This window comes from Cnephaeus nilssonii (assembly GCF_951640355.1).
Source record: "Cnephaeus nilssonii genome assembly, chromosome: 4".
Classification (NCBI taxonomy): Eukaryota; Metazoa; Chordata; class Mammalia; order Chiroptera; family Vespertilionidae; genus Cnephaeus; species Cnephaeus nilssonii.
Window position 1 is genome coordinate 81662643 of NC_137075.1, and position 18581 is coordinate 81681223.

The following is an 18581-nucleotide window of genomic DNA, read 5'->3' on the forward strand; positions in this document are numbered from 1 at the left end:
GGACTTATGCGGACACATAACTGGACCAACCTAAGTGACTCAAATAGAAATTATTTCCTTGACTGTAATCTTATTAGCATTTTTCTCCTTACCACAAAACTAACAAGCTGTAGACTTTTTATCATTAACTCCATATAATTTCTTGCCTTATATCAAAGTTTGCAATTGGCGTTTTTGACAGAAATATGGTACAAAGCAATTTATAAAGTAATTTTCAAATGTGAAATAACATATTCCTATTTAGCAATAATAGATATAAATTCTATTTTTGTCTTCTGTTGTATGATTTAATATTTTTAATTTAAGAAGCATACAGTTTTTAGAATCTCTTCATTTCATTATTCTGCTCCTGCCTCATCTGTTAACATTTTTCTCCCTAGAGTGTCCTCCTTCTCTAACACTAAAGTTTCCCTCTGAGTTGAAAATATTATTCTTACTCATCATGCTTATGGTTCTGCTTTGACTTTCAGACCCATCGGCCATGACATTAAAAGAGGGGAATGCGTGTTGGCCAAAGGAACGCACATGGGCCCCTCAGAGATTGGTCTTCTGGCAACTGTAGGTGTCACGGAGGTTGAAGTTAATAAGTTTCCAGTGGTTGCAGTCATGTCAACAGGGAATGAGGTAAAAATGGAGGTGGGGGGGAATGGGACTTTCAGATAAAAGTGTTTGTGACACCTGTGTTATAAATAGAAGATTGTGGATGAGAAGGAAGAAGTAGAAATTACATATAAATAATCCCTTCCACTTATTAGAATGAAACAATGGCCTTTCCACACATGCAAAGAATGTTGACAGATAGCTATAGATCAGGTGTCCTCAAACTACGGCCCGCAGGCCACATGCGGGTGTTTTTGCCGTTTTGTTTTTTTTACTTCAAAATAAGATATGTGCAGTGTGCATAGGAATTTGTTCATAGTTTTTTTAAAACTATAGTCCGGCCCTCCAACGGTCTGAAGGACAGTCAACTGGCCCCCTGTTTAAAAAGTTTGAGGATCCTGCTATAGATATTCAGCTGGGCAAACTCAGTACTTAGTCTATTAGGACAATGAATTGTGCCCATTCTGCTGCTGTGATGCAGGCCACCTCTGTGTGGGAAAGAATTCAGTGAATTGGGATACCATGGCTAGCCTATTCCTGCTAAAATTCCATGTGATCTTTATGGAAGGGTTTGATAATCAGGTTTTTGTTTTTTTCTCTAAAGATAGCATCTCTAGTGACATGCTATTTATAATGTATCAAATGTCATATGAGCCCTGATTTAGGAAGGAGCATTTAGTCAATCTTTTTCTGAGAACTCTCGAAAAACTTCCTATTCCCTGTTTTTCTTGGATTATACAAAAGTTCAATTGGAGGCTCTATGGTCAAACTAGGAATATTGAAAAGTAAATCTGCTTGAAATTCAAAGCCTAAGATCAGAATCAGAAACTATTGATATTTTAAAAATTAATTCCTTCAGACCTTAATAGAAAGATTAATAGGATTTCTTTTTTTTTCCCCTCTTTTAAGCTCACTTAGTTCTGAAAATAAGCCATTTGTTACCATTATTTTTAATTTCTTAAAGTCTTAGAAATGAACATTTTCAAGGATCTCTGTATTACCCTGATAGTTCTTTTGGAAAGAGCAAAAGAAAATAACTCGGTTTTTTGGGGGGTTTTTTTGCTAATGGAGAGATAAATCAACATTCTAGGTTTGCTTACTTCCCAGTATATGTGCACTAGGCATTCCCTAAAACTAGAGTGACCCAAAACAAACATTCTTTTCAATCAATTACATAGTGATGATTTAATATACCTAGGACCAACTGACACTATGTTTAGCAACAGAAAGTAATTTATTTTAAACTTAATGAACTATTCTGTGACTTATTTACATGTTTGTACATCTACGTGAGTTTAATGGGGTTTGGGAAAGCTAAATAGAATGAGCAAATTCATAAATAACCAGTTATTAGGCAACTTTGTTTCAGCTATATTTCTTGTATTCTTACTGATACTTTTGTAGGGCTGGACTAATATTCTCAGTTATCCTCAGAGTATACTGGCAGTATTTTTTAAAACTGTCCTTTATACTCTTTATTAAAACCATTTATTGATGGTAGGGAAAAGTAAGGTGAGAATAGAGATGGTACTTATATTATGGAATCAAAGGAAGAATTTGTAGTCCTATTTTCCTGCCCTCATAGACTTGATAATCCTCTGAAAGGCTTTGATAGATTCTGTATGACTTCCTTCCCCTACTTTCTCTGGCCTGCTGTATTACCATGGTTTTCCAAGGTAACAATGCTTCTAAATTCTATAATCTCTCATTTGACATAGCTCAACATTTCTCCCCTACTCCCATCCAAAGTTAGCTGTTATTATGATTCTCTATGATCATATAGCTTAGTTGATGTTTGCTGCATCTCTCTATGAGTAGCAGTGTACTGGAAACTGGGTATAAAAGAGATAAAGGATAGTATCTCTCCTGAAGGCTTAAGATCCTCAAATAGCCAAAAAACAACAGAAAAAAATCATTCATATATTTTCAGAGGGGCCAAAAGAAATTATACTTGTCTATCAATGTGGAAAGTTTATAATTAAATCATTCATAGCACAGGTTTCCTTAAGTATTAGTTCTGATTTCCCCTGATATATATGACTTCACATATGTCCCCTTATTGAAGCCAATGTCATATATTGGTAAGCAGAACAGTGGCCTTAGGCAACTGAAAGAATGCCATACAAGATGTCTATGCATATCATATTTAAAATCTGCCCTGTATTTTGTGACTACATAAATTTGTTCATAATGAGGGAATTATTTCAAAATGGGGGAGGTACCGTTATAGACTACAACTACCACAGAGTAGCCTCTGTAGACACTTGTTGATTTCAACAAACTATGTATGTTAAAATTTAGTTAATACCATCCAATAATTACATAATTGTAGGTATATGTTTCCAAAGTCATGCATTTGTTCAATTAATATTTTTGAGCAACTTATTATATGCTGGAAGCCCACTAAGGATTCTCTTTTCTAAACATCAGACTTATAAGATGTAAATGCACTGTATATGTGAACCAGTGTACTTAGATATTGAAAAGGAAACAGCATCTGCCCCCTGGTGGTCAGTGCACAGCATCAAGTAGGACAGCATCAGACTTTCTTCTCCAATGGGACCTGTCATCTTAGCAGTCCACATAGCCATCCAAGAGTATTTTCTTTGCTCTTCAAGTGACATTCACATGAAAGGGAATAAGAATTATACTAGAAGAGTATGGGAGTCACCAACTTAGAAGCTCCATGTCCTAAATAGGAATTACTTTTTCTTGTAACAATCTTAGGCAATTTCCAGGGTCCTCACAAGAGAAATGCCCAGTTACAAGTGAAGCCCAAAGCTATAGCTCCCATTAAGTATTTATAGTTCATTTGTATAGCACATATGCAAGTTATCATTTTTTATCATTTTTACCGTAACAAAAGTTGCCTAGAAACAAGCTGACATTTTATCTTAATCAAATTTTCAGGGGTACAGAGCTAGAAAAGCTAACCTAAGGTGAAATTTGTCCTTAGAGATGGAAAAAGGTTTTGTTAATCCTTTACCCTACAGATGCATTGTGTGTAGAAAATTAGAAACGAATAATAAAACTGATTACAAGTCATTCTGCTTTTTATTATCATCATGCACTGGCAAATCTACACAATATCAGTGATAAAATGCTCCTCTCCACTGGGGCAGACCACTCCCACTACCCTCTACCCCTTAGTATGGTGCCATACTGATGCTGGGCATGGTTCTGACCACTGGAAATATAGCAGCAAGCAAGTAGGTTAGGAGAGGGGTATTCAAACAAACAGTGATAAATTATATGAAGAAAAAGAAAGGGTCAGATGATAAAGAATGGTGATAGAAGAGGTATTGCCAGATATTATATGTTGAAACTTCCCTCAAATTAGCCCTTGCATACTCTCCCCTAAACAATAAGGCAGGAAGTGTGAAAACTCTGTTTCCCAGGCTGTCTTTCCAGCTGTGGTCCAGTTAGGTTTTGGGATGCATTAACATGATATTAGAAGGTGAAAAGAAATTACCAGAAGTATAAGCTCCTTGACTCTAAGTAATACTTACCCCCAACATCTCTGGGGATGATGGTGACTTCTCACAGTTGCTGATCTTCGGTAACCAATACATCTGTATTAAATTCTCCTTTCTCCCACCCCCCCTCCATACCTAGAGGACTTTGGGTTTTCTTGTCTAGACCTGATTGATAGAGTCTTCTATTTTATATAGGGTAATTAGGCCTCACTGATAAAGTGGAAATCAGAAGGCATTGAGGGCATGGGTCATATGAAGGTAATTGTGTTCCAAACAGGAGGAACAAACAGAAAAGCCCTGAGGTAAGGTGCATGCTTGTCATGTTTGAGGAACAGCAAAGATGTCAATGTGGCTGAAGTATAGAGGGAAAGGATCAAAGTAAAAGGAGATGAGGGTTTTTTAGCCTATATAATAAAGAGGTAATACACAAATTGACCATCACACCCTCACAAGATGGCTGCCTAAGACCAGGCCGTCAGGGGGGTTAGTGAGGGATGACCAAACAACTGAACAAGCAGGCTGTGTGGGGCTACCAGGCCAGCAGTGGGGTTAGTGAGGGATGACCAAACAACTGAACAGCAGGCTGCGTGGGGCAACCAGGCCGGCAGCCAATCAGCCTCATCCAGGCCCTGCCCGCGGCCCCTCCCCCTGGCCGGCCCCTCCCGCCGGCCTGCCCCGCCCTGATCGGCCCCCCCAATCCCAGATCAGGGGCAGGGCCAGCCAGACCCCACCCATGCACAAATCCGTGCACCAGGCCTCTAGTTTATTATAATAGCTCATTTTGAGGTAGGAAAACATAATGTGGAATATAACATGTCTTTTTTTTAAATATAACATGTCTTAAATTTTTAAATGTTTACTCTGGCTTCTATATGGTATGTCATAAAGGAAATAAAGGGAAAAAAGCAGGGAGACTAACTAGCAGGATCTGCAATATTCCAGCAAGCGATTTGGACCAGAGTGGTAGCAGTGGAGATGGTAAGAAGTAATCAGATCCAGGATATATTTTGAAGATAAAGCCAACAGGATTTGTGAGTAAATTCAAAACAGAATATAAGAGAAAGTGAGAAGTCAAGATGAACTCCAAACTTTTTGACCTGAGCAGTTCTAAGGATAGTTATCATTTATTTATTCAAGTGAGAAAGATTTAGGCAGTAGAAATCAGGGGTTCTATTTTGGACATGTTAACTTTGAGATACTTATTAGAGATCCTAGTAGAAATATCCAGTAGACAATAAGATATTTAGCCTGGAGCTTAGGAAAAAGAACAGAGCTAAAGATATACATTTGGAAGTTATCAGCATATAAACAGAAGGGTTTTTTTCCCCCTTTGCTTTTTCTTTTTTAGATGTACATAGTGTTTAAAATCATGAAAGTAAATAAAGTCACCTAGGAAGTGAGTATAAATAGAAGACAGGGGGTGCAAGTTTTACACTTAGGAGGCAGTTGTATCTTCCACCTCTTTACCAACCTTTATATTTCCCAGTTGTATTTTCTAATTTTAACTCATTTTTTAAACTTCTTTTATGTATTGATTGATTTGGGAGAGAGAAAATGAAAGAGGAGAAACATCGATTTGTTGTCCCACTTATTTATACATTCATTGGTTGACTCTTGTATGTGCCCTGACAAGGGATCAAACCCGAAACCTTGGTGTATCAGATGACACTCTAACCAACTGAGTTATCCAGCCAAAGCCTAATTTTGACTCTTGATAATGTCATCTCTCTATTGATAAATACATTCTTATCCTCTTGAAACCTTAGATAGTGACCTATAGGTCGTTAGACTGTACATCAGTCAACCAGCTATAATTATCTTCAGGAAGTCAAGACTGTATGCTTGTTTTCTACTTACACAAAGTATTAGCAAAAATTATTCCTTCAGTAAATGCTGGTCTTGTAGTTTTGAAGATACTGTTTCAGTTTCCTTTCACCATATTTCATAACCCATTCATTCATTCATGCTATTTATCTCTCTCTGTTTCTCTCTCTCACTCTCACTCTCTTTCACTCTCCTCTCTTTCCCTCTCTCTCTCTCTCTCTCTCTCACACACACAGAGAATTAAGTATATTTATCTCTACTATGCCTTTGCTTTTTCTGTTCCATTTTTTTATAATTTACTTGGCCACTGTCAATAGCAGAGGCTAGTACAAACAAGTATGAACTTTAGATATATAGTCTATCTAAAATCTTTATGTAATACTAGAGGCCCAGTGCATGGATTCGTGCATGGGTGGGGTCCCTAGGCCTGGCCGGCGATCAGGGCTGATTGGGGCCGTCTTGCCCAGTCCCAATCAGGGCCAGGCCTATTGGGGCCCGGCCAGTCAGGGCCTGCCGACCGGGGAGAGGGATGGGGGGGAGGGTTCGTGGGAGATTTGCTGGCTGGCCAGGGGAAGGGACCGGTGGCGGGGAGGGACCATGGGAGCTTGGCTGGCCATGGGAGGTTGGCCAAGGGAACGCACTGACCACCTGGGGCAGCTCCTGCATTGAGCATCTGCCCCCTGGTGGTCAGTGCATGTCATAGTGACCCGTCGACCAGTCGTTCAGTCATAACGGTTGCTTAAGCTTTTAGATATATATATATATATATTTTAGACCGGACATCCTTCCGAATAAAGCCGGAGCCAGAGAAAAGCTGGTGCCAGCAGCTGGGGGAAGGAAGGCCTACTCTTGCATGATTTTGTGCATCGGGCCTCTAGTGTGTGTGTGTGTGTGTATATATATATATATATATATATATATATATATATATACACACACACTAGAGGCCCAGTGCATGAATTCATGCACGGGTGGGGTCCGACTGGCCGGGTCCCAATCGGGGCTGGGCCTGTCAGGAGGAGGAGATGGCGGGAGGTTGGCCGGCCAGCCTGCCCCAATCAGGGTCAGGCCAGCTGGGGGAAGGGGCCGTGGGCAATTGGCCGGTGGGCTCTGCCCCCGATTGGGGTTGGGAGGCCAATTGGGAGCGGGGCTGGCCACTGGGAGGGGCTGTGGGTTGTGGGCCGCCGGGCATGCCCCTGAATGGGATGGGGGTGCCAATCGGGGGCCAGTGGCCTTGGGGAGGAGCCATGGATGGTTGGCCGGCCGGGGTAGGGGGGGCCAATCTGGGGTGGGGCCAGGCAAGGGGAGGGGCTGCAGGAGATTGGCTGGCTGGCCCGCCCCCTATTGGGGTGGTGGGTGATCAGGGGCGGGGCTGGCCAGGGGAAGGGCTGCAGCCTGATCAGGGTGGTGGGGGCCCATTGGGGGCATGGCTGGCAGGGGGGAGGGGCTGCAGGAGGTTGGCTGGCCAGCCCCACCCCCTATTGGGGTGGGGGGTTTGATCAGGGGTGGGGAAGCCAAGGGGAGTGGCTGCAGGTCTATCATGGTGGGGCGGGCTGATCGGGGGCAGGGCTGGCTGGGAGGAAAGGAGGGGGCATTTGGCCGGTGGCCCCGCTCCTTTTTTTTTTTTTTTTTTTTTTTTTTGCCAACTTCACAAGTTTTATTTGTGGTGCTTATGCTATGTCTCGAAAATACCTTCTCCCCCTGCCCCGGACAGTGTCGGGGAGGGGGCAGCAAAAAACAGAAAACATCCCTTCCTATTGCATATGGACCCTATATACAGGCCCACCTGGCCCAGGCCAGCAGGATGCTTGGCACATTCTCAGATCCCTGCTCAGGGGCGGGAGGGTTGACTGGTGGCAGCACACGTGAGAGGGGACCTCCGGGTGGCCACTCTGGTCCTGGCTACTGGTCCTGGCACTTCCTGGTCCTCATTTCCTTCCTGGTCCTGCCTGCAGCCCTGGTCCCCCTACCTGGCTCAGCCTCCCATCTCCATCCTGGCCACAGATGGCCCCCTTGGCTCCTGGGGGCTCTGTCCTCCCCTCCCAGCCTGGAGGTCCCAAGGGGAGGTTATGGCTTCTCAGAGACTCCCCGGCAGCCCTGTCACTCGTGTTCACACAGGGGAAGGGTCCGTGTGGCAGAAGCTGTATAAATGCGGGTGCAGGGGCAAGTCCTCCGGGGTTACTTGGACAGTTTGCTAATGACCTGGATCAGGGCCGTGTTCTCATCCTTGAGGCACTAGTTGTCAGACCGGAGGTTGGACAGGCCCTTCAGCTCCTCTTCCAGTTCAGCAGCCTTGCGCTCCAGGGCCCTGAGCTCAAATCTCTCCAGCTCCAGGAGGGCCGACCTCTCTGCAAAGCGCTCCTGCCTCTGCATAATGCCCTCCAGCTCCACCTTGAGCTGCGCCAGCCACAGCATGGTCTCGGACAGGGCCTCACAAAGTCTCTCGTTCTCAACGCGCAGCTCTGCGTAGAGCTTCCTGAAGCCTCCCTCAGGCTCTTCCAATTTAGGCTGGGGTTCTGGGTTGAGGGCCCGCTGCCTACGGGGGGAAGGGCTGGATTCTGGGCTGATGTCCACTGGCTTCGCCTCCTCCCCCTCCGCAGGCCCTCTCCTCTCCTTGCCAACTCTGCGGTGCTCCATGGAGGCCTGTGGTCCCTGTCCCTGCCCATCAGGCACCTCTACTCTTTGGGCAGGGCCATCAGAGTTCTCAACCCCAGGGACGCAGGGCTGCCAGGAAGGAAGGGTCCAGGCTCTGTGCTGCCCCGCTCTTGATATGGATGGGAGAGTCTGGTCGGGGCAGGCCAGCAGAGGGGAGGGTCCGAGAGGTTTGCCGGCCAGCCCCACCCCCTGATCGGGCGGTTCACTGGCCACAGTGGGCGTCATTGCTACCGGTCGTTTGGTCATCATGGTCGTCACGGACACTGGCTTTTTATATAGATAGATAGATTCCACAAGCAGCTGCTGTAAAGCTAGAATCTTTAAAAATCTTTTTCCCCACTAATAAGAGAAGGAATATGAAGTTGAGTGCCTACTTTGCCCAGAACTGCTATGTGCTTTATAACTAAAGCAACACTATGAGATTAGTATAATTATCCAGGAAATTGACACTCAAAAACAAAGCGACTAGCCTAACATATTTGTGTAAGTGATGTAACTGTGTTTCATATCTAAGTCTTTTGGCTATAATGACTTTCCCCCACTATGCCACAATGCTTCCCACTAAAGGTTTCTTAAATTTCATTTGTCCAACTTTTCAATGGCAATCTGAAATCTATCAGATTAGATAGTACATTACTTTCTTCCAGCTATATTATACTTCTTGTCCAGATTAAAGACCATGGCTCACTACTAACACTTCAGGTAGCTTCACTCCTTCTAATCTATTCCTTTGCTTATTAAATTAATATCAAAACTGGATAGCTTCGTCCTCCAACTACAATTTTGCTCCCACGCATAAAAACATTACTGAAAAAATTCATAAAACTTGGATTACCTGACCCACTACAAATTTTTGCCATTTAATGTCAACCTGGCACTTAAAGTTGCTCAGTAATTCTAATGTCACTGTTTGTTTATTTCTTAGCACATTCCTGCAGTGGATAGTTCATTCATACATTCTATACTCCCTTTAAACCTTACTGGCAGCCCTACTTTCTCACTCGTGGCAGATAAACTCACGGGTGACCTTTATGGAAAAAAATGAAACTAAAAAATACTTGTCAAACTGAACTAGATAAGGGTTCCCTCATTTTCCCTTCTCTTTACCTCATAATTTCCCCCATTCCTTTAGCTATCTTTCTTTCCAACAATCTAAAAACAAAAATTAGGACAAATTTAATCAGATAACCAAAAATTCCTGGGAACCTTATTTTTACAACAAACAAAATAAATATCAGCTAGCTTTGGGAGCTAAACAGAAAAGGATCAGGAAAACAAAACAAAACAAAAAAAAACAACAGAAAAGTGTCAGAGCTTAACGTAGTGCTGGACTTATTACCATAGACAAAAAAATCCCCCAAACAAAGAGGCTCAAGAGATCTCAATGAAGTACAATGTAACCAGTCTGAGATCACTGGTGTCAAGGGGTCCTCCCTAAGTCTTGGTAGAACCTTAATGACTCTCAAAGTCTTAATACAAGGACAGCCAAGGAAACTTGTTGATCGTACAAAACTGAATATATGAAAGTTTCTGAGCAAGGATGAGCATCACCTTGCCAGAGTCTCAGTAGTGTCTCAAAAAAGGGAAGTTACAAAAGGAAATAGGATTTTCAGGACTGGAGTTGGTCATGGGTGGTTTTAAGGTAAAAGTTTATAAGTAAGGTCTAGGCAAAAACTGGTCATATTTTGTAAATTAAATGAGTTGCTGAAACAGTTCGTCTTTTCATTGTAGCACATGAGTCCATGTGAGTTACGATAGTCTCAAATTGTCCATGGTCTTATGTTGGAGAATATAGGTCTGAACAAGCTTGTGTTAAAACAATTTTACTTAAGATAGTTTGAGTTATATGTCATGGTTTGGTACAATTTATCTGTTATACAAGTAATAGTAAAGTTTTGCAAGTTGATGTTTCTATTTTGTTTCTCAGAAAGAAAGAGTCTATAGGCAAGATAACCAATTATAATGCTTTTATAGAAATTCAGACATATTGAATGCCTGGAATTGGGGTTAGGAATGGGCAGTATTGCCAAGAGAATGAATGAAAACATTGGGTCAAAGAAGAGATGGATTACAATGTTCTTAATAATTCAGACCGCAAAGGGGTAAAAATGAATCAAAGGTTAAATGTTTGAAAACTGGGAAGACAGTGGTACCATTGACAATAACAAACAGGAAATTGAATTTTAATATATGGTAGATAGGAAAGTAATAAGATATGGAGATATTGGGTTATGTATTGTTTTCTTTTTTCATTCTAGAATGTAAAGTTCTTTTTAATTAAAGTATAGGTAACATACAATATTAGTTTCATGTGTACAACAGTGATGTGACATTTATATACCTTATGAAGTGATCACCACGAGAAGTAACCATCTGTCACCATACAAAGTTATTACAATATTATTGACTGTATTCCCTATGCTGCACTTTATATCCATGACTTATTTGTGTTAAAAGTTTGTACCTCTTAATCCCCTTCACCTTTTTGCCCATACCCTGACCTCCCAACCCTCTGGCAACTATTAGTTTGTTCTTTGTATCTATGAGTCTGTTGGTTTGGTTTGGTTTGTTCATTTGTTTAGTTTTTTAAATTTCACAAATAGTGAAATGATAAATCATTTGTCTTTCCCTGATTTATTTCTCTTAGCCAATACCCTCTAGGTCCATCCATGCTGTCACAAATGGCAAGATTTTATTATTTTTTATGGATGAGTAATATTCCATTGTGTGTCTGTGTGTGTATCACTTCCCCTTTATCCATTTATCTATTGATGGATACCTAGGCTGCCTCCATATCATGGCTATCTATAATAATAAAAGCATAATATGCTAATTAGACCGGACATCCTTCAGGTCGTCCTTCCTTCTGGACAAAGCCACACCCCTTGCACAAATTGCATGCATCGGGCCTCTAGTTATAAATAATGCTGCAGGAAACATAGGGGAGCATATATCTTTTCCAATTAGTGTTTCATTTTTTTTGGATAAGCACCCAGAAGTAGAATTGCTGGGTCCTGCTTTGTCTCATTATAGCCTTTGCCTTAAAGTCTATTTTGTCTGGTAAAAGTATTGCTGCCTCAGCTTTCATTTCCATTTTCATGTAATATCTTTTTCCATCCCTTTATTTTCATTCTGTATTTGTCTTTCGAACCGAAGTGAGTCTCATGTAGGCAGCATATGTAAGGGTCTTGTTTTTTTACCCATTCAGCCATCCTGTGTCTTTTGAATGGCACACTTATTAGTCCATTTACATTTAACTTTTTTTTAGAAGTATAAAATGTATTTAAAATCACCCACAAAGTTCTGTATAATCAGGAATGATACAATTTGCAATAGCTTTTTTATTTAAAAAAAAATACCTCAGGACAAAGATTTAAAATATAATTTTAGTTACAGTATTCATTTAGCCTTAACCTTTAGACCAATTAAAAATATGAAACTATGCTCTAAATAAATGAGACATAAGGCAAATATAATAGACAATTTCCACAACTATATTTACATGTATGTTTTAATGCTAGTACATTTCAATGCCTTTTGCTACATAAACAAGAAATCATGTACAACTGCTGTGCACCAAAACTTAGCTTAATTCGATCTTTCAAGTAATATACAATTTCAACTCACAAGTCTTCAAGTACTGCTAGTAAGTGTTCCCTTGTATGCAGAGCACTATATCTTGATCCTAAATTGAAATCATTATTAAGATTATATTTTTCCCTTCTACATAAAGTGTTTTTTCTTTAAACTGCTTCCCCCATATGTTAACATCAACAACAACAATAAAGGATATTTTAGAGTTTTAAAATCTTTTTCTTATTATTTAATTGTATAGGATATGTAAAGTAACTATTGATAGTTATGCACTTATTGTCACTTAAATTGTTTTCTCTCTAACTTTATAAGTGGTCTACTAACTTTACTATATGTTTGCCTTTTCTAATGAGATTTTATTTAATGTATTTTTTTTTCTAGTTTTGGCCTTTTCTTTTCCACTTAAAGAATTCCCTTTAATATTTCTTGTAATGCCAGTTTAGTATTGATGAACTCCTTTAGCTTTTGCTTATCTGGGAAACCCTTGATCTCTCCTTGCTGGGTAGAGTATTCTTAGTTATAGAGTTTTCCCTTTCATCATGCCACTCCCTTATGGCTTGCAAAGTTTCTGTTGAATAACTGATAGTCTTATGGTCATTACCTTATATGTAACCAGTTGTTTTTCTCTTGCTACTTTTAAGATTCTCTCTTTAACTTTTAACATTTTAATTATGATGTGTCCTGGTGTGGGTATCTTTGGATTCATCTTATTTGGGACTCTCTATGCTTCCTGGATATGGATATCTGTTTCCTTCACGAGATTAGGGAAGTTTTCAGCCATTATTTTTTCAAAAAGGGTTTCCATCCCTTTCTCTATCTCTTCTTCCCCTTTTGGGACCCCTATGATGCAAATGTGAATATACTTGATGTTGTACCAGCAGTCCCTTATGCTCTCCTTATTCTTTTGAATTATTTTCTCTTTTTTATCTTCCAATTGGGTGATTTCCACTATCCTATCTCCCTCATTGATAATCCATTTTCTGCATCTTCTGATCTATTGATTCCCTCTAGTGTATTTTTAATTTCAATTGTTATGTTTTTCAGTTATGATGGGTACTTTTTTATAATTTATGTCTTTGTTGAAGTTCTCACTGAGTTTATTCACTTGCCTGCAGAATTTGATGAGCATCTTTATGACTATTACTTTGATCTCTTTACCTAGTAGACAGCTTAGCTCTGTTTTGTTTAGGGTTGTTTTTTTTTCCTAGGAATTTGTCTTGTGTTGTTTTTGTTTGGAACATATTATTTTGTCTCCTCATTTTGCCTTTTTGTTTCTGTGTATTAGGTAGATCAGCTATGTCTGCTGGTCTTGAAAAAGTACCCTTATTTAGGTGTTCTGTGGGTTCCATTGGTGAAATACCGCTTGTCAGGTGCTCTAGAAGTGTTTCCTGTATGGACTAGTATGGTCTTCTGTTGTGGTTGGGCTACAACTGCTATGAACATACTGGCAGGCGAGGCTAGTCTCTGGCCTGGCTGGCTGTGAGGCACTGGCTTCAAGGTCCAGCCTCAGCTTGTTACAGACACACTGCTGTGTGCTGGTGCTCCTGAGGCTGCCCACCAGGCGTGGCAGGTTAGAAACCACTTGGAGGGGTACCAGCCTGGTGTGTCCTCAGGGAAACACTAAAGTAGGGTGAACAGTGTTTCCAAGGTTAATGGAGAGTGTCAGAAATGGCACCTGCCAGCATCCGACCAGGCAGAAGGAAGGAAGGGGAAAGACGTGGTGCCCACCAGCACTTCGGACTCTGGAAAAAGTTCTGACAGATCCCTCTCCCTCCAGCAGATGCCCTAAAATTAATCAGTGCATTACCTTCACGTATGACCCAGGTGCTTTTTAAACTGCTGCCTCTGCGCTGGGACTCAGAAAGAGTGCAGCCTTGTTTTCCTACAATCCTTTGACTCCCAGACCTAAGCCCTGCTGGTTTTCAAAGCCAGATGTTATACGGGCTCCTCTTCCTGATACAGGATCCCTAGGCTGGAGTTCGGACCCCTCCCTCTTCACGGGGAGACCTTTGCAGTTGTGATATCTCTCCCACTTGTGAGACACTGCATGGGGAGTAGGGGGTAAGATGAGTCTCTGCCCCTTCTATCCCTCTCAATATGGCTTTTTTTTAAATCCTTAGTTGTAGAAAATCTATTCTGCTAGTTTTTAGGTCATTCTCAGAAATAACTGTTCTATATGTAGTTGTAGTTTTGGTGTCTATGAGAGAAAGTGAGCTCAGGATTTCCCTAGTTCACCATCTTTAACCAACGCCAGGAGCCTTGCTCTTAAATGCAGATTTAACTTGTCTGTGAAATGTCGTTCCTTCTGGTTGGTGCACAGTCCCTGCAACTACTTTGTATTTTTTTCTTTTGTATTTCAACTGTAATAAGTTTCTGGCATCATCCAGAGATGACCAGAAGTATAAGATACCAGAAAATAATACTCAGCTTTAAAAAGGGAATATTGTGAATTTATTCTAGTATTTCAGTTTTATCATCTTTCATCCAATTCTGTATGCTTTCTTTGAAAATACTTGAAATGCACTGTAAATCCTATTCCCTCGTTGAACTAGCTATTATTTCATTGTGTCAATTTTACAGTCAAATAACTGATTCTCCAATAATCTCTAATTGTTCTGTTATTTCTGGAACTGTTTACAGCAAAGTAGCAGAGAGGAGTATGAATGGCAAAGAAAACACCTTAACAGAGGAATCTTACTTAGTTGGTAGTCAGTACCCTTTTCTGAAAAAAAATTACATAGCGATAGTTTTCTTTCTGAAACAAGTTATCTGATTAATGGAGTTAAAGAGCTGCAAGCCATGACCTTTATGAAATTATAATAGTTTCAATAACCATGTGTTAATTAGATTAGAAAATTAATCTATATTAGCACTCAATCGCCATTTTCTTCTTTTTCTTTTTTTTTTCAATAGCAATTTACCAAGCTCTGCTGGTGACTAAGGATGAAAGTGGGTTGCAATGTAACCTGGCATCTGATTAAGTTAAATTAGTGCCATATCTGAAAGGAAGGCTCCCAGTGACACGAAATAAGACAATCAGAGTTTTCTTCCAGCTATTGTAAGGGCCAGTTAGTTGCAAAACTACTACTTTTTCAACACAAAGCAAAAGGTCCAGCCACATAGTATCACTAATGAGACTGAAGAAACTAGAGGTTATTGTTTGGGAGAACTGATATTTGAAGCCCTGGGTATTGGCCATATTAACAACCTGAGCATCTAAATGTGCAGGCTTGCCGTCCACCTCCTAAGATAATATTCCAGATTTTCTCACTTCACATATATACTTTTGTTCATTTTGTAATATTTCTAAAATCAGAGTGCATCTTAAAATTAATATATAAATTAAAGTTGTTTGTTGTGTGTATGTGAGGACCCCCTACTTTTAAGTATTTTATACTCTAAGAAATCTAAATTCATGTTCACATTATAAACTAATTTCATCTATACGAGCATCTAGGAGTAATAATATGAGACCAATTATGGGGGAAATAAGTGCTCTCTCAATATCGTATGTAATAAAGAAAAGAAAATCTTGTTTGCTGTATATTTATCTATATCAACTGAGTATTCATTATCTCAATTAATCTAACAACTACTATAATAAGGTAGTTATTACTACACAAGGGTGGACAAAAGTAGGTTTACACTTGTGAGTACATAAGAAAGTTTATTCATGTATTATTATTTATGAATTACTGTATTATTTATTTGTACCATAACTGTAAACCTACTTTCACCCACCCCTATATATATTATAAATGAGAAAATTAAGTCATAATATGTTTGGGCAACTTGAATTTGAACCTTATCTGAATACCAGCCTCTTTCTACTATTCCAATACTGCCTCATTGGAATATAGACTAAGTGTCTTATAATTTTCTTATAGGCATATAATAGCAGATATTAAATTTCTAAAGGTAATTCAATTCAAAGTCATGGAATTGTGAGTATGTGTAGTTAAGTATTACTTACTTAAATTTGCTAATAAAGAGACAAGACATCTGTCTCCTCCTTCAAATAAGTTTAACTTCTCAGGTATTGTTGATTCCACTTCAGAAAAGAGATCAAAAACTTGAAAGAAAAGATAAATGATCATTCTTTTCAGACTTGAGAACATCATGTTACAGAGTCTACCTCAAACGAATTGGAAAATAATATTGGGAGTTAAAATCAAAGTTGTTTTGTTTGCCTCAGTAAGCACTGGGAAGGCCAGCATCTCCAGAGCCCTATTGTCAAATTGTAGCCAAAGCTGGTGAAATATTGTTTAGTCACCATTTAAATTTCTGCAGGACCATTTTTTCATCCTCCTATACTTTCAATATTTATTCAAAGATCCTTTGAGCATATATTTTCTATGTGCCAAATACTGTTGTAGGTGCTAGATATAGTAAACTTTATTTACTAGATCTATTTTTCCATTAACAATAGGCAACATTATCCTAAGAGAATAATTTGTGGTGGTTTTTTTGGCCTTGTAGCTGCTAAATCCTGAAGATGACCTCTTACCAGGAAAGATTCGAGACAGCAATCGTTCAACCCTCTTAGCCACAATTCAGGAACATGGTTACCCCACAATCAACTTGGGAATTGTGGGAGACAAGTAAGTATTGGATTTTATTTCTAAGTTGTTATTATACAAATATGAATTTTGGGAGTACTAACTAGGTGGGGTTGTTGCTAAAGAAACAAAAATTAAATACCATAATTTTCACCTATTTCATTCTTCAGAAGCCCAAGAATTATGGAAGTATCTATGTCCATTAGGGACAGACATTTTCCTGAAATGCCTATTACAACAGGAGAAATATTTTGCTGTTTATTAAATTTACAGGGATCTTTTTTGATAGTGTTGTCTTTATCCTAATGCAGTGGTTGGCAAACCGCGGCTCATGGGCCACATGCGGCCCTGTGGCCCCTTGAGCGTGGCTCTTCCACAAAATACCACGTGCGGGTGCGCACGTACAGTGCGATTGAAACTTCGTGGCCCATGCGCAGAAGTCGGTTTTCAGCCTGGGCGAGTCTATTTTGAAGAAGTGGTGTTAGAAGAAGTGGGGGTGTTGGTTGCATGTGGCTCGCGAGCCGCAGTTTGCCAACCACTGTCCTAATGGAACTAATGGTGATAGTGTTTTATTCCTATTCATACTTTTACTTGTTTCAAGAAAGACAGGGAAGACATAGCTTAGGTGAGAAGAGTAAGAGAGAATGTCAAAATTAGCACCAACTGATTTTTTGAAGTTTAAGTACAATTGTTTTCTAGGGCCTCTGTATTTATTTTGGTATCCTTATGTAACCTGAGATTCTCCGGACTTCACCAACTTGAAAATTCAGAGGGAGGCACGTTGACTATAATTGCCCATCTCTAACAGCATATTTACTAAATTAACTCAGCCCTCTACTAAATTCACCAAGTATTCCTGTGACTCTCCAGCTGTATCTTACACATGACCAAAAGCAAGTCTGCTTTCCCACTACCATGCAACACTGCTACTCAGCCATCTTTCACCAGGCACTATTTCCCGTTCACCAGAGGTGTGCCTGCTTTTAGTAATTCTGAAATATCAGCCTGGTGGAGACAAGCTAGGAGACAAACCTAAGTGGTAGATACCAGTATGTTTCTGTCACCCATAATCATCCTTCTCTCTCATTACTACCTAGTCACTGAGTAAAGCTCATTATACCGTGATCCTTCATCCCTTAAGATGAGTGCTTTCTCAGAAATCAAATGTGCTTTTAGAAAGGCTCTACCCTACCATTTCTTAAGTTAATGCTCTCACACCTGTAAACCCCAGCTTAGGCTCAAACTGGACACAACACACCAAAACTTAGACACAGCACCTTGCCAGTAACCTGAGAAGCAGTAGCTTTTATGTCATCTTACCTTTTAAAGTTCTCTTCTTTCCTCCTGATTTTATTTCTTTCTCTGAGGACATTGGAGTAGAGGCTGTTAGACATATTTTCAAACATCATTCTTTTTAGATTCTTTACCACTTGTGTTTGCCTGGATGTTTAGTTCTAGAGAAGCCTATAGCTAAGTGGCCAGCCCCCATGGAACCCCTGGTGAAGCCAGTGTCACAGGTTACCTAATACCACCCTGATCCAAACTCCCTAGCCCTGGGGAAGTAGAAAGAAAGGGGGGGATGAAAGGTGGGTAGTTGTTTGCATTTGAACCTGACCAGTAACCCGTCCTTCCATGTAAACTTCAAGCACCTAAAAATCTGATACAGATACAGCTTTTAAAAAGACAAAATTCACTTCTGAGAAAAGGTAGTACAACTCCAAGAGTTCCAAAAACACAGAGCCGACCTGAAACTGTATAGACCTATGAGGTTGTTTAGGTTTTGTTTCCTACCTATCACTGGCTCTGGCCCTGCCTCCAAGTGCGTTAATGAGCTCTAAGAAATAAGGTAAAAGGAGCTTTTTGGGGTTTTTTT

General features: G+C 40.1%; 1 protein-coding gene across 2 annotated transcripts in view; it reads left to right on the plus strand.

Moving 5' to 3' along the window:
- The window catches only part of GPHN (gephyrin), a 422394-nt gene that overhangs the window by 366124 nt on the left and 37689 nt on the right, over positions 1-18581 (plus strand). For both annotated transcript variants that reach the window (XM_079768794.1, XM_079768793.1), the window contains 2 exons: positions 471-624; positions 16629-16750. In XM_079768794.1, coding sequence (XP_079624920.1) covers positions 471-624; positions 16629-16750 — 276 coding nt within the window. The remainder of the gene's footprint in view (positions 1-470; positions 625-16628; positions 16751-18581) is intronic.